Raw genomic sequence first — 18459 nt, 5'->3', positions numbered from 1 at the left:
ACTCAAAGTCACAAAAGCTGCCCGACAGCTTGTGCCGCAGCTCCTGTACCGGCAGGACCGCCTGGGCCAGGACCAGCACAACCACCACAACGACTCCTTCATCCGTCAATTCGATAACGCTTCAACCACGGCACCTGTACCTATTTCCTGCCATTCACAACCGGAGCTGCATCGGCTCGTTTTATCGCTTTCCAACTAATGCTTTGAGCGCAGTGATTGGATCACGCATTGAGGCACCTCTCTTATCGGGTAAGAGGGGCAATTGAGAGGGGAAGAGTTGTAGAAATAAGAGCCAGAAAAAAAGGAAATGATGCTGGCGAACCCTGCACCGCAACTGGTCGCGCAAAGCATGGAGATGGACACCTTCGGCATTGACCATCGCTTCCCTCACCACCATTTGGCCGCCGCACCACCACCATCACCACCACAGCAAATCCGCCGCAAGCGCAGGGCCGAAGCGCAGCCAGAAAGCAATGAGCGGTTATCGAAGCGTATGAGCTTATTGAATCTAGGTATGCAACACTGCAGTGCCAAACCTGTGTTCAACAGGCTATGTCGCCGCACCACCCACCCTACCTTCCCCTCCCTCCCGAGTTGTATAGCACACGACACCAAAGCTCACGCGCTTCCTCATACTGCAGAAAAGTCGGGCACTAAATTGTACGTCCCGGTCGAGAATTCTCTGGCGCAGTCAGCTACCTTCCCTACGCCCAGCTCTACATCACAATGCGGCAACAGCAGCACCAGACGCAAGCCAGCGCCAAGCGCACAGGATGACGCCATGATGCAGCTAGACAACTCCAAGTACAAGGTGTACATCTACAACATGGAGGACGAGCTGTCGTCGGAGAGCGAGGCCGAGGACGGCGGCAAGCTCGTGTTCCTACCCGACATTGAGAAGCACATGCGCTCGCAGAGCATCCTGCCCGCGCACATGCTCGCCGCAAGCGCCGGCCGGCCCGACGCCGCCGAGCTCGCCGGCAAGGAGCTCGTCCTCTACAGCGTCCCCAACTCCATCTCGGTGCCCGAGGAGCAGGACAGCGTCCGCAAGGCCATCATCGAGGCCCGCGCCCGCGCCCGCGAGAAGCAGATGGCACACCGCGAGGGCTATCACTCCGTCCCGGCCCCGCTTACTCAGGCCCCAGCCGTCTCACCGGCCTTCCCCACGTCAGGGTTTACCCCGCAAGCTGACGGTGATGACCAGGACGCAATGGAGCTTGACTGAAGCAAGTGTGAAGTTGAGAGAAAGGTCTGGCTTTGGCTTGTTGGGATTCATCAATTCACTGTTTACTGGTGCACAGGTGTGACTACGGACGGAATTGACTAAGCGCGGTGTTTATGACGACAACTTGGCTTCTTTGCTAGGAACACACGCACCAATTATATTATCTCTACAATGTACGTATACTTGGAATTTACAATTAATTGATTTCTTCTATGCAATAATAGGACCGTTTCCACCTCCCCCGTTATTCTTATCCCGAAACCGGGACCGGTGCCGGTGCCGAGTGGTTGTGTGTAAATTCAAAACCCGCGAATGTCCATTGCTTCCATCTACCAAACGCTAATGCGCCCCCAGTTTATACGCAACAACCTGCTCTTAACACGAGGACAGAAAACAAAGAGGAGGTACCTGTTAAGCAGGTGACTATGTTACATTCTATTCTCCGTCCCCCTTTTTACCATGTGATGGAAGGCCGCAGGGGGAGGCAGGTCAGCACTACCTCCGATGCCGGACCTCCTTTTCATGCGGGCAGATAACATCTCTACTGTCTCGGCTTAGTTGCGGAACGGGTTGGTATTGCCCGTGCCTTGGGGCGCAAGGGCTGAAGGCGGCGGTCCTGGCGGCGCCGCGTACTCCTCATCTGCTGGTCGCTGGGTCGACTCGGTCCACTGCGACGGATTCGCCTTGGTCGAGCCGGCCGGCGGTGGGCCCTCGTAGTTGGGCGGCCGAGCCGTGTTGGGGTCGTAGACTGGCGGAGGCATCGTGTACATGTCGATGGGCTGGCCGTTGGCATTGTAGTAGTATGGGCGCACCGTCGCGTTGGGGGGTTGGAAACGCGGGTCAACTCGGCCTCGCTCAGCCCGGGACACCAGCCACTGCGGCACGGGTTAGTCTTTCACGTCTAGGTCGGCTTATGTGGCGTGCACGGGGATCTTGTTGGATTGTGGCATGCCCATCCAAGATAAGGCGGGAAAGGGGTTTGGGCTGACGTACTCTGTGATACGCGAGAGGCGGAAGCCCCTTTTGCAGCCGTTTCTTCGCATGCAGGTATCCCACCAGGAGATACAGGGCGATGGCCATAGTCAAGCCCAGAAACAGTGACCATTTTACGATAACACCCGTCTGATCTTGTGTGTTAGTATTATTGCTGCAAAGTTGATGGTCATATAAGCGATGGTGGCTGTACTGACCCTCGTGTACCAAAACGGCACGTAGCAGGAGTCCTCGTCGATGAAGCCATCATCGGTCAACTGGCACTCCCGATCCCGGTTTTGCCGGGAGACGAGAGTCGCGAGGATGGACATGGCGAAGGGGATGTGCCGGGTCGCTTTGTGGGTGGGCAGGGGTTCAGCCAGATGGGCTAACTGAATGCGCGGCTAGAGCCAAGTTGGAGGAAGAACTTCCAACGAGGTCGAGAAGCGAGTTGCAAGCAGGCGATTCAGCAGACAAAAAAAAGAAAACAAATACGGAATATGCGGTTTCGGTAAAGCTCTGCAGAGAAAAAGGGAGGGAGGTTTTAATAATGCCAAGACTCGCAGGAGGGAGTCTGCTTATGACCGCGGGTTCTCAATGATCTTCGGCTGAGGAGCCGATCGTGGGAGGGGGGGGTTGGGTGCAGGCACCGTTGCACAGGCCGTGCAGGTTCGCACTTGCAGGCGTTGGACAGGCAAACTGCCGCTTGGGCCACTGCAGAAGGCCCCGCCCAAGCCATGGATTGATTAGCGAGACGGCAGTGGCGCACATCGGCTTCTGTTTAGGGGTTCAGGAGGGGGGACATGAAATAGCTAGGTTTCAAGACGTCCTTTTGCCGTTTCAGCAACTTGCGGCCCGGAGACGAAAGCTACGCAGCATCGAAATTTCGGCCAATTAATCAAAGATCCAAGGTCTTTTCTCTGGAGCCTCTCACAGACGTGGCGAAATTCTGAATAGCGAGGATAGAATGACTCTCCTGTTTCATGTCCGGGTTTTGCGTCAATAGCGTCAACACATTGAGCTTCTGCATTATCGTCAGGGAAACGAGAAGACGCCTCGTAGCATTTTAAGATAAAAAGACACATAACGCAGCCACCACTGTCTTCCGGTTTAACTAGAGTATTTATATCTCGAACACCGCCTTGTACTTGGTGTTCTATGTATACACAACGCTTGAGAAGGCCCTGGCTAAACTCTATTCTATATCCGGAAGATTCCGTACACCGATGTAAAACCGGGCAACCTAAGCCCGCCAAAGGACATGAACGGCTATGACTATGTGTCAGGTGTTTTATTAATAACGAGGATCCTCTTCAAAGCAGTGAGACAGCCATAAGCTAACTCATCTCAAGGAAAGAGTATTTGTAGCACCACATCTGCATCTGTCCTGTGACGCTGTTTTTTGCCGTGTCAGTGTGCTTTTATCTCCGCTGCAGGCCTACGAAAAGAGGAAAGCGTTGAAAGTGCACCTCATCAGATTCCCGCCTGGGCGCGCTAGCTCGATTAGCGCAAAACCTAAACCATGGGACGCTAGAACGTGACCTCCCACAGCTCCACTGCTGCAGGAAATTCCGATCCCCACTGCACGTCCGGGTTAGGATGAGACCCAGTGCAGTGGGAAGACGGAAAACCGTCTAAACTCTAGATGACCGTTGCAAGAAGCCAAGCCAAGCCTCGCGTTTTTTTTTTCTTTTTTGCTCAAACATGTGTTGGAATATAAGCCTTTGACATAACAGCCTTTCTTTTGCGAGCCCAGCTGGGGCTTCGCATCGACCATCGACCTCTCCGTCGGTGTCTGTGTCTGCGTCCGCGTCCGCGAATCGACAGACAATGGCCTCCAGACCCAGCACAGCCCGAGCTTTGATGCTCCAATGCCGTCCGAGGCCGCGGCTCTCTAGACCGGCGATCAACTTTATTAGGATGTCGCCAGCTGCCCGCGCGGCTTCGTCCCTCGGCTCTAGCCCTGCGAGGCCCGCTGGGCGCCAGCTGGGATTGTTGGGATACAACCTCGAGAGCCGACGCCAAAGCTCGACGACGCGCGCCGCGCAGACCGCCCTCGACCCCAAGTTCGTCTACAATGTTGCCGCGTCATACATCTCCAAGGGCATTCCGTTCGACCCCTCAAAACACGTCTTCCACTTCAACCTCTACAATCGAGTGCATCCGCCGAAGCCGGGCCGCGAGAAATCCGCCCGGCCAGAGTCTGGGCAGGACGCCTTCTTCGTGAGCCGAGTCGGGTCCAACCCCAGCGAGGTCGCTCTTGGTGTAGCAGACGGCGTGGGCGGGTGGATGGACAGCGGCGTGGATCCGGCCGATTTCTCGCATGCCTTTTGCGACTACATGGCCACGGCGGCATATGAGTGCCGGCCAGCGGAAGAGGGCAGCGCGAAGCCGGCCTTGTCGGCACGCCAGCTTATGAAGAAGGGGTACGATGCCGTCTGCCACGACCCGGCCATCAAAGCAGGTGGTAGCACGGCGATCGTGGGGCTCTTGAACGACAAGGGCATGCTGGAGGTTGCCAACCTGGGCGACAGCGGCTACATCCTTCTTCGGCTCAACGGCGTACACGCGTCCAGTGAGCCCCAGACACACGCATTCAACACCCCATTCCAACTCAGCGTGGTGCCACCTAGTATGCTGCTCCGGGCTGCCGCGTTTGGCGGCGCGAGGCTGATGGACCAGCCGCGGGACGCCGAGGTGACGCGCCACAACTTGAGGCACGGAGACGTGCTGATTTTTGCAAGTGACGGCCTCTGGGACAACTTGTTTACCCAGGATGTTCTCCGCATTGTCAGCAGCACCATGGCCAATACGGGCGCGTGGACGACCACAGACGCTGGAGTTCAGGTGGCGTTGGACCTGTCTCCGTACACGCGGCTTGACACTGTGAAGGTGCCTAGTATGGATACTTCCGCCAGCGAAAAAAACGGCGCCAGCAAAGTAGGGACGCAGCAACGGCCCATAGCCACACTGCAGAGCCTACTTGCGATGGAGATTGTTGGTGCCGCCAAGGCAGCCAGCCTGAACTCCAAGCTGGACGGACCTTTTGCGAAGGAAGTCAAGAAGTACTATCCGTATGAAGTGTGGCGCGGCGGCAAAGAAGACGACATTTGCGCGGTGGTGGTTCTCGTATCAGAAGAGGTACCGCCCAAGGCGAAGCTCTGAACGCCGGGAGCCTGGGGGCGATGTCACACACTATGACCAGCCAAAAAAAACCACGACAGTAAACTGTTGGATTGAGCTCAACCACACCAACACAACTATTATACATACGGGGGCATTGAACGGGCGTTTTCTACTCCTTGTCTGTCACTTTTTTTTCACTGCATGGCTAGGTAGGGATCAAAACTTGAGCGTACGCCAGGCTTTCTGTCTTGTGTCAAGAGATTCTGCGCAGCGCTGGTAATGAAAATTGGGATACGGGAAAATATATATATTCATGTTGAAAGAACGATATAATCATAGCCTCGCTTTGCTGGACTGATTGGTTTGATGGAAATGAGAATCAGGTTTACGGGTAGCGTTAGATAGACATGTTAAATCAAGCTCCACAGCCGCTGTGTAAGGAAAGAGCCCCAACCCACACCCACACACGTACAACCAACTCACACGCGTACCGAGCGGGCTAAGACCTCACTCCTTTGTCATGACCTCTCGCCCGCTAGCCCTGCACTCTGTCATGTATATAAGCAGTGGCCCTCGCCCCTTCCCTTCCGAAGGCCAGGTTGAAGTCTCTTACCAATACCAGTCACTGCTCGTTCTATCCAGTCAGTACCTTCATTGTAACCACCTTGGTCAGGCGTACCTGCCTTCACTTACACGCTGCCAACAGAGGCATACGGATCTGTAATCTTTGCGGAGTACGGAACATGGGGCCAAAAGTAAATGACATTGCCCCAGCCGCACGCCAGCACGCGGCCGGCTAGCGCCACAAATGAAAGTCTATAATTAGAGACTATTCTGAGCCTCGTTCTATGAAAAGGGTTATATATTAAAGTCATTAGTTGATCATGTAGGTTACTAGTTGATTAAGGGTAACCTAATACTCTTAATCCCTGACTTTATTCAACTTTTTACACCTCTTCCTTCTCTTTTACCAGGTCCATATCCCGGATTGTCGTGACAAAGCGGAGTAAAATCACCATGGCCGAGACTCCCCAGACCGCCGATTCACGGCCGATTCTCGGCCCACTCACGACCACCTTTACCCCGCCGGCGCCCTGTCTCGTGCCCGTGGGACAGTGCACCACCTGCACCGTGGCATGGAACGGCCAGGAGTGCGCGCCTTCGAGCGGCACTTTCGCTCAGGATGCTGAGACGTGCTGGCCAGCAACAACAAACGGCGTCCCCAAAGTGACACTGCCCTTTGCCGGATGGGGATTCTATAGTCCCGGCTTGGTCTGCCCCGTGGGCTACACGTCGGCCTGCACCGCTATAGCCGGAGTCAAGTCGGATTAGATGGTGCAGTTTCCCATAGCCGCCGACAAGACCTTTGTCGGGTGCTGCCCTACCGGCTACACATGCGCCAACTCATTTGCCCAGACCTGCTTGACCCTCGCCAGCTCGACCGTCCTCAACACCGCCATGTGCATCAACGGGCTCAGCTCCCAGGCCCCGCCGCTACTCATATTTAATTCGGCTCTGAGAATATCGACCGCCACTGTCTTTGCCCCAATGTTCCAGCTCGCCTTCCGCCGTCTGACCTGTCTAGAAACGGGCTATTGGGCTCATCCTTATTACCCACACCCCCATTACCTACATCCCCATTACCTATATCCTCATTGCCCACATATTCATCACCTACATCCTCGTCGCCCACATCACCCACATCATCATTACCTACATCCTCATTACCTACATCTTCATCTTTGGCCACCTCCACCGGGCTAACCACCGGGCTAACCACCGGCATCGTGGTCAGCATCAGTATCGGCTCCGCTGTGGTCGCCAGCGGATTCTTGTGATGAGATTGATACCATATATGTATTTACATAGGCTTACTCAGGGGAAGTCTCACACCCATAACTCTGAAGTCACACAAATTTGTTTACAAGCAAACAGGATTACTTTCTCCAACAGGCGGCCAGGTAGCAGCGACGTTGAAGACGATTGTTCATCTCTCCTACCTTATTCCGTAGGTAAGGTACCTCTTTCCACCATCAGCAAAGTTGCCATCTCGACCCCTCTCCCTCAAGGTACCTTAGTTTATATCAATATCAAGCACCTTGAGTCGAAACGTCGAAGTACGTCAAACCGTAGATAGAAGCGAATAATATTTAGATAGCGTGCTGTGATCCGCAGTTTTGCAAATAAGCAGTGCGTTCGTTCGTCCGTCCGTCGTGCTTCCTCCTCATGCATGCGGGCATCCATGCAAGGCGAGGTGCAGTAAGCCATGCAGCCACCCTAGGCAGGTTGGATCCATCCCTTTCCTCGTCAAAACTAAACAGCCGCCAAGCAGTCGATAGCATCCGCCAATGTAGCAATTTGACCTACTACGATGGATCAAATATGGGCATACCACAAGCTGTAGCGTCAAACACTTGCCCTGTCAGTCGCCGACAACAGTTGCAAATATTTCAGACATTTTTCTAATAACCTGAGCGGTTTCGTATACAAGGAATATTAAAACTGCGTCGCTCAGTATCGACATTAATCACCCCCAGGCTAGCCCTCTCAGCCAGCCTTGCTTGCCATTTTCACGTTTCCAGCTCCGCCTCATTTTTCCTCTCCCCAACAATTCTGGTACAAAAGAAGCCAATGATCATACAACGAGCAGATCCTGTCCGAAAATGTACAAAGAAAGCTGGTGGTTTTTCAAAACAAGCGTCAGTTTTTTATGCTACAACAGCCAACCCCCTAGAAGAAAAACCTAACCGCTGCAACAAGAAAAAAGTAAATGCAAGTCGGTAGACACGGCTCCTTTAGTTGTAGAACATGAGGGCGGCAGCTGCTACCAGCAAGAGCGCGAGCGGTGCCGAGTGGCGCTGGCTGTCGTTGGTGTTGTTGATGGGGGTGGAAGTCGAAGTCGATCTTGTGGTGGTGGCGGTTGAGCTCGTGGTGGCTAGAGTTGTTTATGTTTTGATGAGCATGAGATCTAGCAGGTGCTGGCACATGTGGAAAGACGGTCAAGAACTTACGCCTGGTGGTGGTTGTGCCGGTTGTGGTGCCAGTGGTGGAGCTGGTTGACCCGGTGCTGGTGGTTGATCCAGAGGTCGTCGACGAGCTGCTGGTGGGGGCTGACGAAGTCGACGCAGAGGACGTGACGGAGGTGCTGGAGCTTGCCGAGACAGTCGCCGAAGTATACTGGAACTTCACGCTGTAGTTGGGCTCCGAAACGCCGTCCGTAATCTGGAAAGAATACAGACCCGATGGGATGTCTGTCGGGGTGTAGGTAAAGGTCGTGCCACTGTCCTTGGCTATTACACACGCAAGCGTATCCAGTCAGCATACGGTCAACTTGATCAACCCGGCGGCAGCTCAGGATGCCCCAAGATTCTCGAGTTCGGTGGCTTTACTGTCAAGGACCTTGAACGGCTTCATGCTGAGCTCATCAGGGCCCGTCATGAGCGTGATGGTGACGGGAGCCGAGGCGCCATCCCAAGTCAGGGTAGTGGGCTTGCCCTCCGCAACAACGATCTCATTGTTGGTGAAACCAGGGCGGGCGGCCGCGAAGGTCGCGAGCGCGCCAACGGCAGCTGCAAGGGAGAACTTCATTGTGGGTAAAGAGGGGTGTGAAGTCTGGATCGGGTTGAGGTGGTGAATTAAATAAAAGTGGTTCAACTAAGAGTGGAAATACCGAGTCAGTAAACACGAGGAATATTAGGTAAATAGGTAGATTTGGCACCAAGGCAGGTAGGCCTTTCTGTAATCAGGCGTCTGTCTAGCTTCGACGACAGGAGACGGAACCTCCGGAAATGGGCGGAAATGGGCAGTGGGACGAGACGCGCACGCGCGCCGCGACGGATGAAGATCAGTCACTCACCAAGCTGCCAAATATGGGAAGAATGCTGATTGGCGATGCAATGGAGATGGACTGGAAGATGTAAAAAGTGACGAAACGATCGTGGTGAAGAAAAAGTATTATTATAATAGGTTCCCGAAACAGAGTTGAGGTCGAAAGGTGAGGTTTGGAAGGAACGGTTGGAAAGGGACGAGGAGGACGGAAAGAGAAATTGGCTGCCACGGCCGACCAGCGAGAAGAGGGGGCCAAAATAAACGATGACCCAAGAAAAAAACACGAGACTGGCCAAAGCTTGCTGGGGAGCTTACCTGCGTCACCTCCCACCAATGGGGAAGCAAGGCCGGAGGATCGAGTTAACCCCTTTCGAGTTCGTCTCGCGATGCAGGCACGGGGAATGCTGGGCGAGCCAGGGGGGCAACGCCGAACGGACCAGGGGTACGGGGTCATCAGTCATCATCCGTACCTGATTTTGCGGAGCCGACTGGCCTCTTGAATCTTGACCTGTTTCTTACAGCAGCGGGGATGAAAGCAGCACTCTACAAGTAACTTGAGGATGGGACGAAGGGGGAAAGACCGGCGGTTCAATCAGTTAGCCGTAACGCCGATTCCTTGTCGGCGGCACAAGCGATGTCGGGCTCTTCCGTCTTCCATGTTTCGCTCAATGTTTCGCAGCTGGCAGCTCCTCGTTACCCCCTTTGGCCGCGTTCTCGCTGTCCTCCTGGATACTGAGGTACCGAAGGTATGTGTTGGATGTACGCAGCATTTTCCGCCTGGTATTCCAGCTCCTCGGACTTGGCTAGGCGGCGGGATTGAAGGCATCCGTTTTCCTACCTATTCAATGAGCCAACTGTGTTGCTGCGCCGGGGCAACGCCGTTACACTACGTAGAAGGAAGAATGTTCCATGGCCCGTCGGCGGTTATCGCCGATGTCTTTGCCGCTCCAGCGTAAAGAGTCGGAGCATAAGGTAGAGTGCGCTCCCTAAGGCAGCATTGTGTGAGGCAATGCCGTCTACACTACAAGTTTGTGCGAAGTTAGGCTAGCCGGATCCTGTGCCAATCTCCTCCCACCGCATAAGGTGTCTGCGGGTGCATTCGAGTCAGGTGGATGCCGCCAAAGCAAACAACTTGAACTTGAAGTATTCCGTACGTACGGAATTGAATATTGAGGTGGACGAAGGACGGATACCTGAATCGAGGATCGGAAGGAGCGCCTGAACTTGGGCCGGGATTTCGTCATTCTGTCCGGGCGTCTGCAACCAGGGCATCGGCTCTCCAAACCAGGGGTGTCCCCACAGTGCCCCTATTCAGCTGCCGGCTGCCGGCTGGCCTGTTCATCCTTCCTTGCCTGGGTCTGGACCTGGGCTGTCAAGACAGCCGATCGATTTGACATTCCCCACGATCCTAGACAGTCTGTTGCCCAACGTCACTCAGCCCACAGACAAAAAAGAAAGATGAGCCCGATTAACTCGCACAGGGCAAACTCGACACTGCAGCTACCTGCGAGGGTGCTTCAATCTTGGCCTCTTGTGTAATCTGTGACTAGGCTTGCCAGACGGGTAGCAGCGTCTGGCATCAGCACCCCTCCCCGAGTCTTCCCATGTCTCGACTCGCTCGTCGTCCCGTCGAAAACTCAACCTTTCCAATCGAACTGGTTCAGGACGAGAGCTACACAGGGCCAAAGGTTCCATGTTACGTATGCAAGAACAGAATAGGACGGTTGCACGCAGATCGCGCTGTCAACTGGTGGGGCTTGATCACAGCTTGGCAGACTTTTTGACCCAGGTTTTGTCCCATGTTCGCCCTCCTTACTCTTCTCTCTCACGAACCTGCCGCGCATGGCATGATGATGCCACTTTAGCTTCGTATAGTATAAGACTAGTAAAAATTTCCACGGCCAACCTATAACTCCGAATTTTGTATGTGGCCCTCATCGGAGCAAGAATAAAATGCAGTACCAATAAACCACACACGGGGTTGGTGACATCACTGGACTGGGCTGAGTACAATACGAGAAGCAGAAAAGAGCTGAACCTCAAAAGCTTGCGCGTCTGCCCGCCACACGAACGCCTAGAATTGTGAGATTGATTCCGATTTTAGAGGTGTGCATACTGCGTAAGGAAGGTGGCATCACGCCTCAATATAAGCGCATGATACAATACGATACATGTGAAAAGAAAGAAAAAAATAACAATAATGTAATTTTCCCCATCATCGTTGTCGAAGCAGCGATTCATAGATGAGATCAGGTAGGTTAGGATTGGACGAGGTCCGCGGAAAGACATGGACGAGGCGTGATGGCCCAGTCAGTGAGCGACGCAGCCGCATCGGACCGAGAGCTTCGTCTCGTCCAATCTCATACCGCTTGCTCGCCTGCTGCCGCGTTGCAGCCGTATCTATCTCTCACCCGCGTTTTTACTCAATTCCCCTGCTGCCGGGAAAGTCTATTAGGTATGGTACGGGGTGCGCTTCAAAGGTCGACGTTCCGGGCAATTTTGAGTTTTTCCCGACCATGGCAAGAAGAAACCGAGGTTTCGTCACTCAAGGGGGGGAAGAAGGAAGACTTCCGGGCCGTGTTTGGAAATGTTCCCTCTCTTTTTTTCATTCCTAAATCCTCGCCTTGCCTCGCCTCACCTCGCTTGCCTGCAAATGTTCCCGACTTGCGCGTACACACGTATGAGCTTTTCAGCCCCCGGATAATAAACAAGACAACCCCCCAGGGGGGCAAAACATTTGTTTCCGTTTCATGCAAGGCTGCCGATGCCTCAGAAGGATATAGGCGTCGTGTAAACCGCCCCGGCAAATCGGGCCTTGAAACACGCCCAGAGTTTATGACGTCGTCAATGAAATATCGCCAAAAAGGGAACAAAAACACAAGTCGGTCGACGCCAAGAAAACATTCCGCAGCGCCGGCGGGAGAGAGGGTTCCGAGAATCCAACAATGTTTTTGTTTTTTTTACTTGTCCGGCTGTCTTCTCCGTCCTTTTAATCCCACCTTCAGTCCGCACGCCGACAATAATTGGATTTCTCCAGAAGAGAAAGAAAAAGAAAAAAAAAGGGGGGGGGGGGTTGAGGATGTGATCTTGAACCTATTTTGGTGGCTGGAACAATTGCTCGGCTCGGCTCGGCTCGGCTCAGGAACGGGGCCAAGTTCCCTCGCGCTTATCTCTATGAAGATCTCTTCTTTAGGGGGGGCTTGCCTAGTCGAGGATGCACCGGACGACGCCTCGCCGAACGCCCTCGGTCTCCTCGCGGAGTGTGTCGACGGTGGCGCCGAGCCCCCGCATCCTGTCGACAAAGTCGTCCAGGGAGCCCCCCACGCCAAAGTACAGCCTCTTGGCCCCGATCAGCGCGGCGGCGTGGCCGCTGCCAGGGCGCTCGCGGCGCTCGCGCTCCAGGATGGAGAGCAGCGTCGTTACAAAGCTCTCGAGTGCAAAGGGCGAGTATATTGTCTCGGCCCCTAGCACCAGCGTCCTGGCGTTGGCCGGGATGGCGCTGCCGCCGGGCGCTTGGTAGAGGAGGTCGACAAACTCAGGGGACCACGCCCCAGACAGGAAGGACAGCGTGATGTGGTGGGCGTCGAGCGACGACTTGAAGGCCGCAACCACCTCGGCCGTCAGCTCCAGCTCGCCGTCCGAAGAGAACGCCTCCTCGAGGAGGGGCAGCTGGCCTTGCTGCTGGAGGGCCCACGTGAGGATGAAGTTGGGCAGAGTCACCAGGTAGAGCACCGACGGGTTGTAGTCGGCCAAGGTCAGCACCAAGGGCGATCTCTCTGCCGTTGATGGCGACGATGACTCGCCCCGTTTAGCCAGGGCCCATTGAAACATGGCCAGAGAGGGCAAGCCGGTGCCACATCCCAGCTGCAAGACGAAAAATCACGGATTAGTTAGCTGATATTAAACACATACGCGCGCTTCGTTCCTGCCTGGTTCTTGAATGAGGAAGGGAATGGATCGGAAATAGGAAAAAGTTAGGGGGGGATGGCGTGACAACGGAACAGCAGCAGATCCTCGCACCTCTATCAAGACACAGGGATCACGGCCCACGGCGTGGGGGATATCTTCCGAGGCCAGGACCTTGACGAGGTCGACGCTGCTCTCCCAGCTCTTGAAGCCGCCCTCGTAGATGCCCGTCTTGACGTCGTGCTCGCCGAGCCCGACGCTGGCGTTGCCGTCTTGGTTGTTGTCGTCGTCCTCTTCCTCGGCCATGAGCTGCACGCGCACGTCCCACAGCTCGCGGCGCGGGAGCTGGATCGTGGCGGCGGCGGTGGGGCCACTGCCGGGATAATCGTCCCCCAGAGTCACGCTCAGGAGCCCATAGGCGATCTTCGACGGCAGCCTCGCCAGCATCTGGTCTATGTCATGGCGGATGGGCGGCAGTAGTGGCTTGCCCTGGACCGGGAAGGCGCTTGCTGATGCTGATGTGGATGCTGATGCGGGTGCGAATGCGGGTGTTGATGCGGATGACGACAGCGGAGGCGGCGGTTGTGAAGGATCCGCCGCGGCGGTTGTTGGTTGCGCGGCATGGCCGTCATCATTTTCTATGTCGTCCCCTGTAAACGAGAAGGAAAAGGGCGTCGCCATTTTTTTGCGCCTCTCGTACGGGTAACGATCAGAATGCAGGACCAAAAGTGCCCGGCTTCACGCTTCTGCTGTTAGATGCTGTGCAGGACGAGTAACTTTTCCCCTCTTTCTAATCTAGGCCTAACAGTGAGATTGATGCCGAATTCAGACAGTCCATGAAACGGCGGAGACGGCTTTTCTGAGCTAGTCTAATAGGGTACGTTACCTTCCCGTTCTTTCTTTTCCGGGGACGGTCTTGCTTCGTGAATGGACACGGATACGGATACCCTTATCGCATAAATAATCGGATAGAGTGGCCCTGATTTCGGTCCCGGCCAGCGGGGGGTTAGCAGACTGACAGGGTATGTACATAGGGTACATACCGCCGGCAGCTACCGGCCACTGCGGAGTCTGGACAAGGGCCTGGACGCCTGATGCGGGCCGGTGGGTGGGGTCGTTCCCTCCACCACTGATGGGGCACCTAGCGAGTTGGGGCTCAATGGCCGAGTGACAACACCAATTCCATCCATCCCTTCATCAAGGCCAAGTGCCCGCCTAGGACTGCACGATAGCTCGCCGCACAGCCGCAGCCTAGGGATGCGGAGATCGACGAATGCGTGACCCACTCCGCGAAGCAACGGTCTTGCAGAGGGCAAACCCACCTGGAAAGGGAGCTATCCATCCATACTACGTCCTCGAACAGTACGGAATACCGTACTGCACTTGTACATCCATACCGACATGTATGTACCTTACGTACTATTAAAAACTGAGGTAGTTGACCCTCTTTTTTTAATCGCCGCCCACGAACCACCACCACTGGTTGGACAGGATACGACTTCCAAATCCTCTCCGCGCGACCCTGCTTTCAACACAGGACTGGCACTGGCACTTGTTGGCCAGATCCGTCTTGGCCAAGACCGTCTGGATTCGTGGGTGGCTAGAAACATGCAACGCGTCTTAGCCCGCAGAACCAAGGCAAAACAACGAATACCGACCAGGGGTGGGCAATTGGCGGCCGACATACAGCATGTGACAGCATCTCGGTCTCCGAGAATTGATCATCGCATTGGAGCAGAGCCCCTCTTGTTTTTGTTGTTGACGGCGGGAAGATCAGCGGAATACTTGCATAGGAATACTATCGACTTCGACTCAAGATCCGCGATGCAAGCAGCAAAACGGGCAAACCAGCTAGTGTAAAGGTAAGTTACCTTTGCTAAGGTATGTTCCTACAAGGGTAAGGGAATAAAAAAGTGCCTTTAGTCCCGAGTCTTAATATCTCCGTAAACCAGCCAACGATGTGTCACGAAGGAGGAGCACTCCTCCTCAAGAGCCCACTCGCCTCCAGGGACAGACCACCTACCTCCACGCGCCTGCTACCCCCTCCCCCTATCAGCTCTAACCGGGAAAGGGCAGACTTGCTGCTTGCAGCGAGCGTAGTATTTTTGTTTGAGCCTCCTCCACATGGCGTACCGCTCTGTCAGAACCCAATCTGCTTGTCCTGGTTGCTTGCGGCTGGATAGGTCTGTCAGCCGAGGCACCCTCCCCCAACCAGAGCTGTTTCCATCTCAGAGCGGAATCCAGGCTAGCTGCCGGCGTATGGCCCCGGCAGGACTGTTCAGATGGATGGATGGATGGCCCAGCTCTTGCTGCAAACAAGCCCGTGAGCAAACATTTTTGGCAAGGGCAGCCCCCCTCCGCTCTCTTCTGGAAGTGGCAGCAGCTACAAAAGGCCGGTAGTCCCGGTCTTTTTTCTCCTTTTGTGCAATTGCTCATATCTCAGACCTCAATTGTCAACGGTTCAAGCGACTATTGACAAGTTGATCCGCTATATCTTTGTGGCCTCGTATATTTTGACTTTTCTCGTTTTTATTACCTCTTCGGAACTGGCCGTTGTCATGTCGGCCACACATGTCCGTTGTTCTACTGCAGCGGCAGCCGAACCGCAAGAAGCCAGTGTTGCACCAACCAAGGCTGCCTATCAGGTTCTAGACAAGCCGCTCGGGTCGACGCGACACATCCGCATTGTCGCCATTGGGGCCGGGGCGAGCGGCCTCAACATGATTCGCACCGTCCGGCTGAATCTCACCGACTACGAGCTGGTAGTGTACGAGAAGAACACCGACGTGGGAGGCACCTGGTTCGAGAACCGCTACCCCGGCTGCCGCTGCGATATCCCCAGCCACAGCTACCAATTCTCGTGGAAGCCCAAGCATGACTGGTCAAACTTTCACTCGCCAGCCGACGAGATCAACGCCTATCTCAACCAAGTCTGCGACGACGAGGGCATGAGGGAATATATAAAGACATCGCACGAGGTCATATCTGCCAAGTGGAACGAGAGAGATGGGGTTTGGGGCTTGATTGTCCGGAATCAACACAGCAAGGAGTTCAGCGACTATGCCCATTTTCTCGTTGATGGGACAGGAATCCTCAAGTAAGTCGAGACCTACTTACTTCTGAAGCAAAAACTAACAAACTCGGCACTGCAGCAACTGGAAATGGCCCGCCATCGAGGGCCTTGAAACCTTCAAGGGTAAACTAGTCCATACTGCCCGGTGGCCCGAGGATTTCGAGCACTCGGGTAAAAATATCGCGGTTATTGGAAACGGCTCCACCGGAGTCCAAGTCCTGCCAGAACTCCAGCCTGGTAAGCATTCTCTCGTGCTAGGTGTCTGGATGGGATCTGACAGCATGATAGAGGCCAAGAAGTTGTACCACGTCGTCCGGACGCCCACCTGGGCCCTCCCTTCGCGTATCCAGGCGTGGAGGATGATGGGCAAAGTCCCCGAGGTCCTGAGCGCAGTGAAGATGGACGAAAATGAAAACTTCTCTCCAGAAATCATCGAGAGGTTTAAGACGGACCCTGAATTTTACCGCAGTTTCGTCAAGGAGATAGAGGCTGAAGTAAACAATAACTTTCCAATCGTAAGCAGCCCCCCTTTTCCAGCCAGCATGCTGCAGAGCACGGAAAATCTTGCTAACTGTACCATCCCAGGTCCTCACAAATGGCCCTGTGCAGGCTTTTGCGCGGGACAACGCGACCAAGTACATGACGGCGATGCTCGGCGGCAATAAGGAGCTCTGCAAGGCCCTGATACCAAACTACCCGCTAGGCAGCCGGAGGATGACGCCGGGCGACACGTACCTGCGAGCGCTAACGAAGCCCAACGTCGAGATCAGGCGCGGAGGCATCAAGCGGCTCGTGCCGAGCGGCATCGAGTTCGAGACGGGAGATGTCCTGAACGTCGACGCCATCGTCTGCGCCACCGGCTTCGAGACGTCTTTCCGCCCGCGGTTCCCGCTCGTGGGCCGCAACGGCAATCTCCAAGACATTTGGAGCGAGGAGGTGCCTAAGGCTTACATGTCGTGCGCCGTCGCCGGGATGCCGAATTATTTTTGTAAGTTCTTTTTTTTTTTTAAGACAGGGGACGGTTCCTGCTTTCTCGGCGTATATACGGCCGACTGACATAGCCGCCGCGCCTGCAGACCCACCCACTAGAGAATCGTAATTACATACTGACTGATGCATGCAGCTTTCCTAGGACCCAACGGACCAATCGGACACGGCAGCGTCTTCACGCTGACGGAGCACATCGCCAAGTACATCACGGGGGTGGTGCAGAAGTGCCAGACGGAGGGCATCAAGGCGATAGCGCCGTCGCAAGCCGCCGTCGACGACTACTTTGAGCACATCTCGGCCTTCATGCCGCGCACCGCCTGGGCTCAAGGCCCGGGCTCGTGGTTCAAGCGTGACGGCCGCCCCGACGGCGCCGTCACGGCCCTGCACCCCGGCAGCCGCCTCCACTTCTTCCACATGCTGGACCACTTCCGCGGCGAGGACTGGGACTATGTTTATGACAATGACCGCCAGAACAGGTTCCAGTATCTAGGGAACGGCTTCTCGGCCAGGGAGCTCGACCCACACGCCGACAAGACTTGGTATCTCGGTTCTTTATCGTCACCATCGTTGTAGGTTTGAGGGGGAAAAGGAAGGTCTTTTGCCGCAAAATGCATTGGCTCTTGGATGTTCTAGGGTCGTTATGTGTGGCTTTTTTTTTTGGGGGGGGGGGGCGAGAACTCTGCGTTCCTTCTTTAATCACGCGCGCCCATGTGCTTCGATCCATGTCGGTCGGCCCCTTTTGTTGCTGCCCTGTTACTCTGTTACCCGTTGATAGTCACTTATGACCTGTGCCTACCAGGTAGAGAGCGAGGAGGCGAGTGTGCCTTTTGGGGGGAGGGGGGAATGAGACGAAGAATCCAACCCCGTTCTCAGTCCTGCCAAGAACGCCGGGTTCGACTTTTCAAATGCGAGAAATGAGCAGCCGAATGTGTCACATGCACATCTCATGGATTCCCTTCTAAAAGGGAAGGGGCGGTCCGCTTTTGTCGCTAAGTGGAAGTTGTCCGCTAACGAACTGGCGGCAGCTAAGGAAGGCGCGCGCGCCAGCCATGGCGTGGAGCTGCTCCAGTCCCCACTCGGCTTACGCTCCTTCAACGCCCGCTTCGACCAGTAGCATCTCCAGTTCTGTCCCGACAGGCTGGAACGCATTCCCACTGGAGCACGAAATAACCTGGGGACCCATATTCTCTGCTTCCTATTTGTTTCAGCAAACAACTACCGCGTGAAGCCGCCCTCCCCTGGGCTGTTGCCCCAGTGCTTACACGATGGCCTTGGCCTTGCTGGCCCGACTTGGCGTTTGCAACACTCACTCTCGACCGCAGCTTGCCATCACGTTCGG

At 55.0% G+C, this 18459-nt stretch overlaps 7 protein-coding genes across 7 annotated transcripts; 4 read left to right on the top strand and 3 right to left on the bottom strand.

The window, feature by feature from the left end:
- Window positions 1-349: 349 nt before the first annotated feature.
- Window positions 350-1225, top strand: B0T26DRAFT_745556 (uncharacterized protein; the record flags this gene model as incomplete). Its single annotated transcript, XM_060444576.1, has 2 exons — window positions 350-512; window positions 642-1225. The coding sequence occupies 2 exons, from the start codon at window positions 350-352 to the stop codon at window positions 1223-1225; spliced, it is 747 nt and encodes a 248-aa protein (XP_060302398.1).
- A 605-nt stretch (window positions 1226-1830) lies between these two features.
- On the bottom strand, window positions 1831-2481 carry B0T26DRAFT_619218 (uncharacterized protein; the record flags this gene model as incomplete). The annotated part of the gene is made up of 3 exons (XM_060436039.1): window positions 1831-2100; window positions 2219-2347; window positions 2416-2481. Coding segments are annotated over 3 exons (465 nt in total), but the record flags the coding sequence as incomplete, so codon positions are not given.
- Window positions 2482-3741: 1260 nt separating this feature from the next.
- Window positions 3742-5843, top strand: B0T26DRAFT_684670 (phosphatase 2C-like domain-containing protein). Its single transcript, XM_060440851.1, has one exon. The coding sequence runs from the start codon at window positions 4028-4030 to the stop codon at window positions 5360-5362; it is 1335 nt and encodes a 444-aa protein (XP_060302396.1). The 5' UTR covers window positions 3742-4027; the 3' UTR covers window positions 5363-5843.
- Window positions 5844-6340: 497 nt separating this feature from the next.
- Window positions 6341-6655, top strand: B0T26DRAFT_745553 (uncharacterized protein; the record flags this gene model as incomplete). The annotated part of the gene is made up of 1 exon (XM_060444575.1): window positions 6341-6655. One exon carries the CDS (start codon window positions 6341-6343, stop codon window positions 6653-6655), a length of 315 nt encoding a protein of 104 aa, XP_060302395.1.
- A 1463-nt stretch (window positions 6656-8118) lies between these two features.
- B0T26DRAFT_669920 (uncharacterized protein) lies at window positions 8119-8911 on the bottom strand (the record flags this gene model as incomplete). Its single annotated transcript, XM_060439120.1, has 3 exons — window positions 8119-8258; window positions 8335-8613; window positions 8713-8911. The coding sequence occupies 3 exons, from the start codon at window positions 8909-8911 to the stop codon at window positions 8119-8121; spliced, it is 618 nt and encodes a 205-aa protein (XP_060302394.1).
- A 3444-nt stretch (window positions 8912-12355) lies between these two features.
- On the bottom strand, window positions 12356-13738 carry B0T26DRAFT_634539 (uncharacterized protein; the record flags this gene model as incomplete). The annotated part of the gene is made up of 2 exons (XM_060436645.1): window positions 12356-13015; window positions 13172-13738. The coding sequence occupies 2 exons, from the start codon at window positions 13736-13738 to the stop codon at window positions 12356-12358; spliced, it is 1227 nt and encodes a 408-aa protein (XP_060302393.1).
- Window positions 13739-15615: 1877 nt separating this feature from the next.
- Window positions 15616-17693, top strand: B0T26DRAFT_631405 (uncharacterized protein; the record flags this gene model as incomplete). Its single annotated transcript, XM_060436343.1, has 5 exons — window positions 15616-16154; window positions 16210-16367; window positions 16419-16645; window positions 16716-17118; window positions 17254-17693. The coding sequence occupies 5 exons, from the start codon at window positions 15616-15618 to the stop codon at window positions 17691-17693; spliced, it is 1767 nt and encodes a 588-aa protein (XP_060302392.1).
- Window positions 17694-18459: the final 766 nt, after the last annotated feature.

The sequence above is a fragment of the Lasiosphaeria miniovina genome, assembly GCF_030549165.1.
Source record: "Lasiosphaeria miniovina strain SMH2392-1A chromosome Unknown B0T26scaffold_1, whole genome shotgun sequence".
Lineage (NCBI taxonomy): Eukaryota > Fungi > Ascomycota > Sordariomycetes > Sordariales > Lasiosphaeriaceae > Lasiosphaeria > Lasiosphaeria miniovina.
Note: the sequence above shows the minus strand (reverse complement) of the source record. Positions and strands in the feature narration are given on the sequence as shown.

Excerpts from the sequence above, each read along its gene's own strand:
- B0T26DRAFT_684670 (XM_060440851.1), top strand. The coding sequence starts at position 4,028 with ATGGCCTCCAGACCCAGCACAGCCCGAGCTTTGATGCTCCAATGCCGT.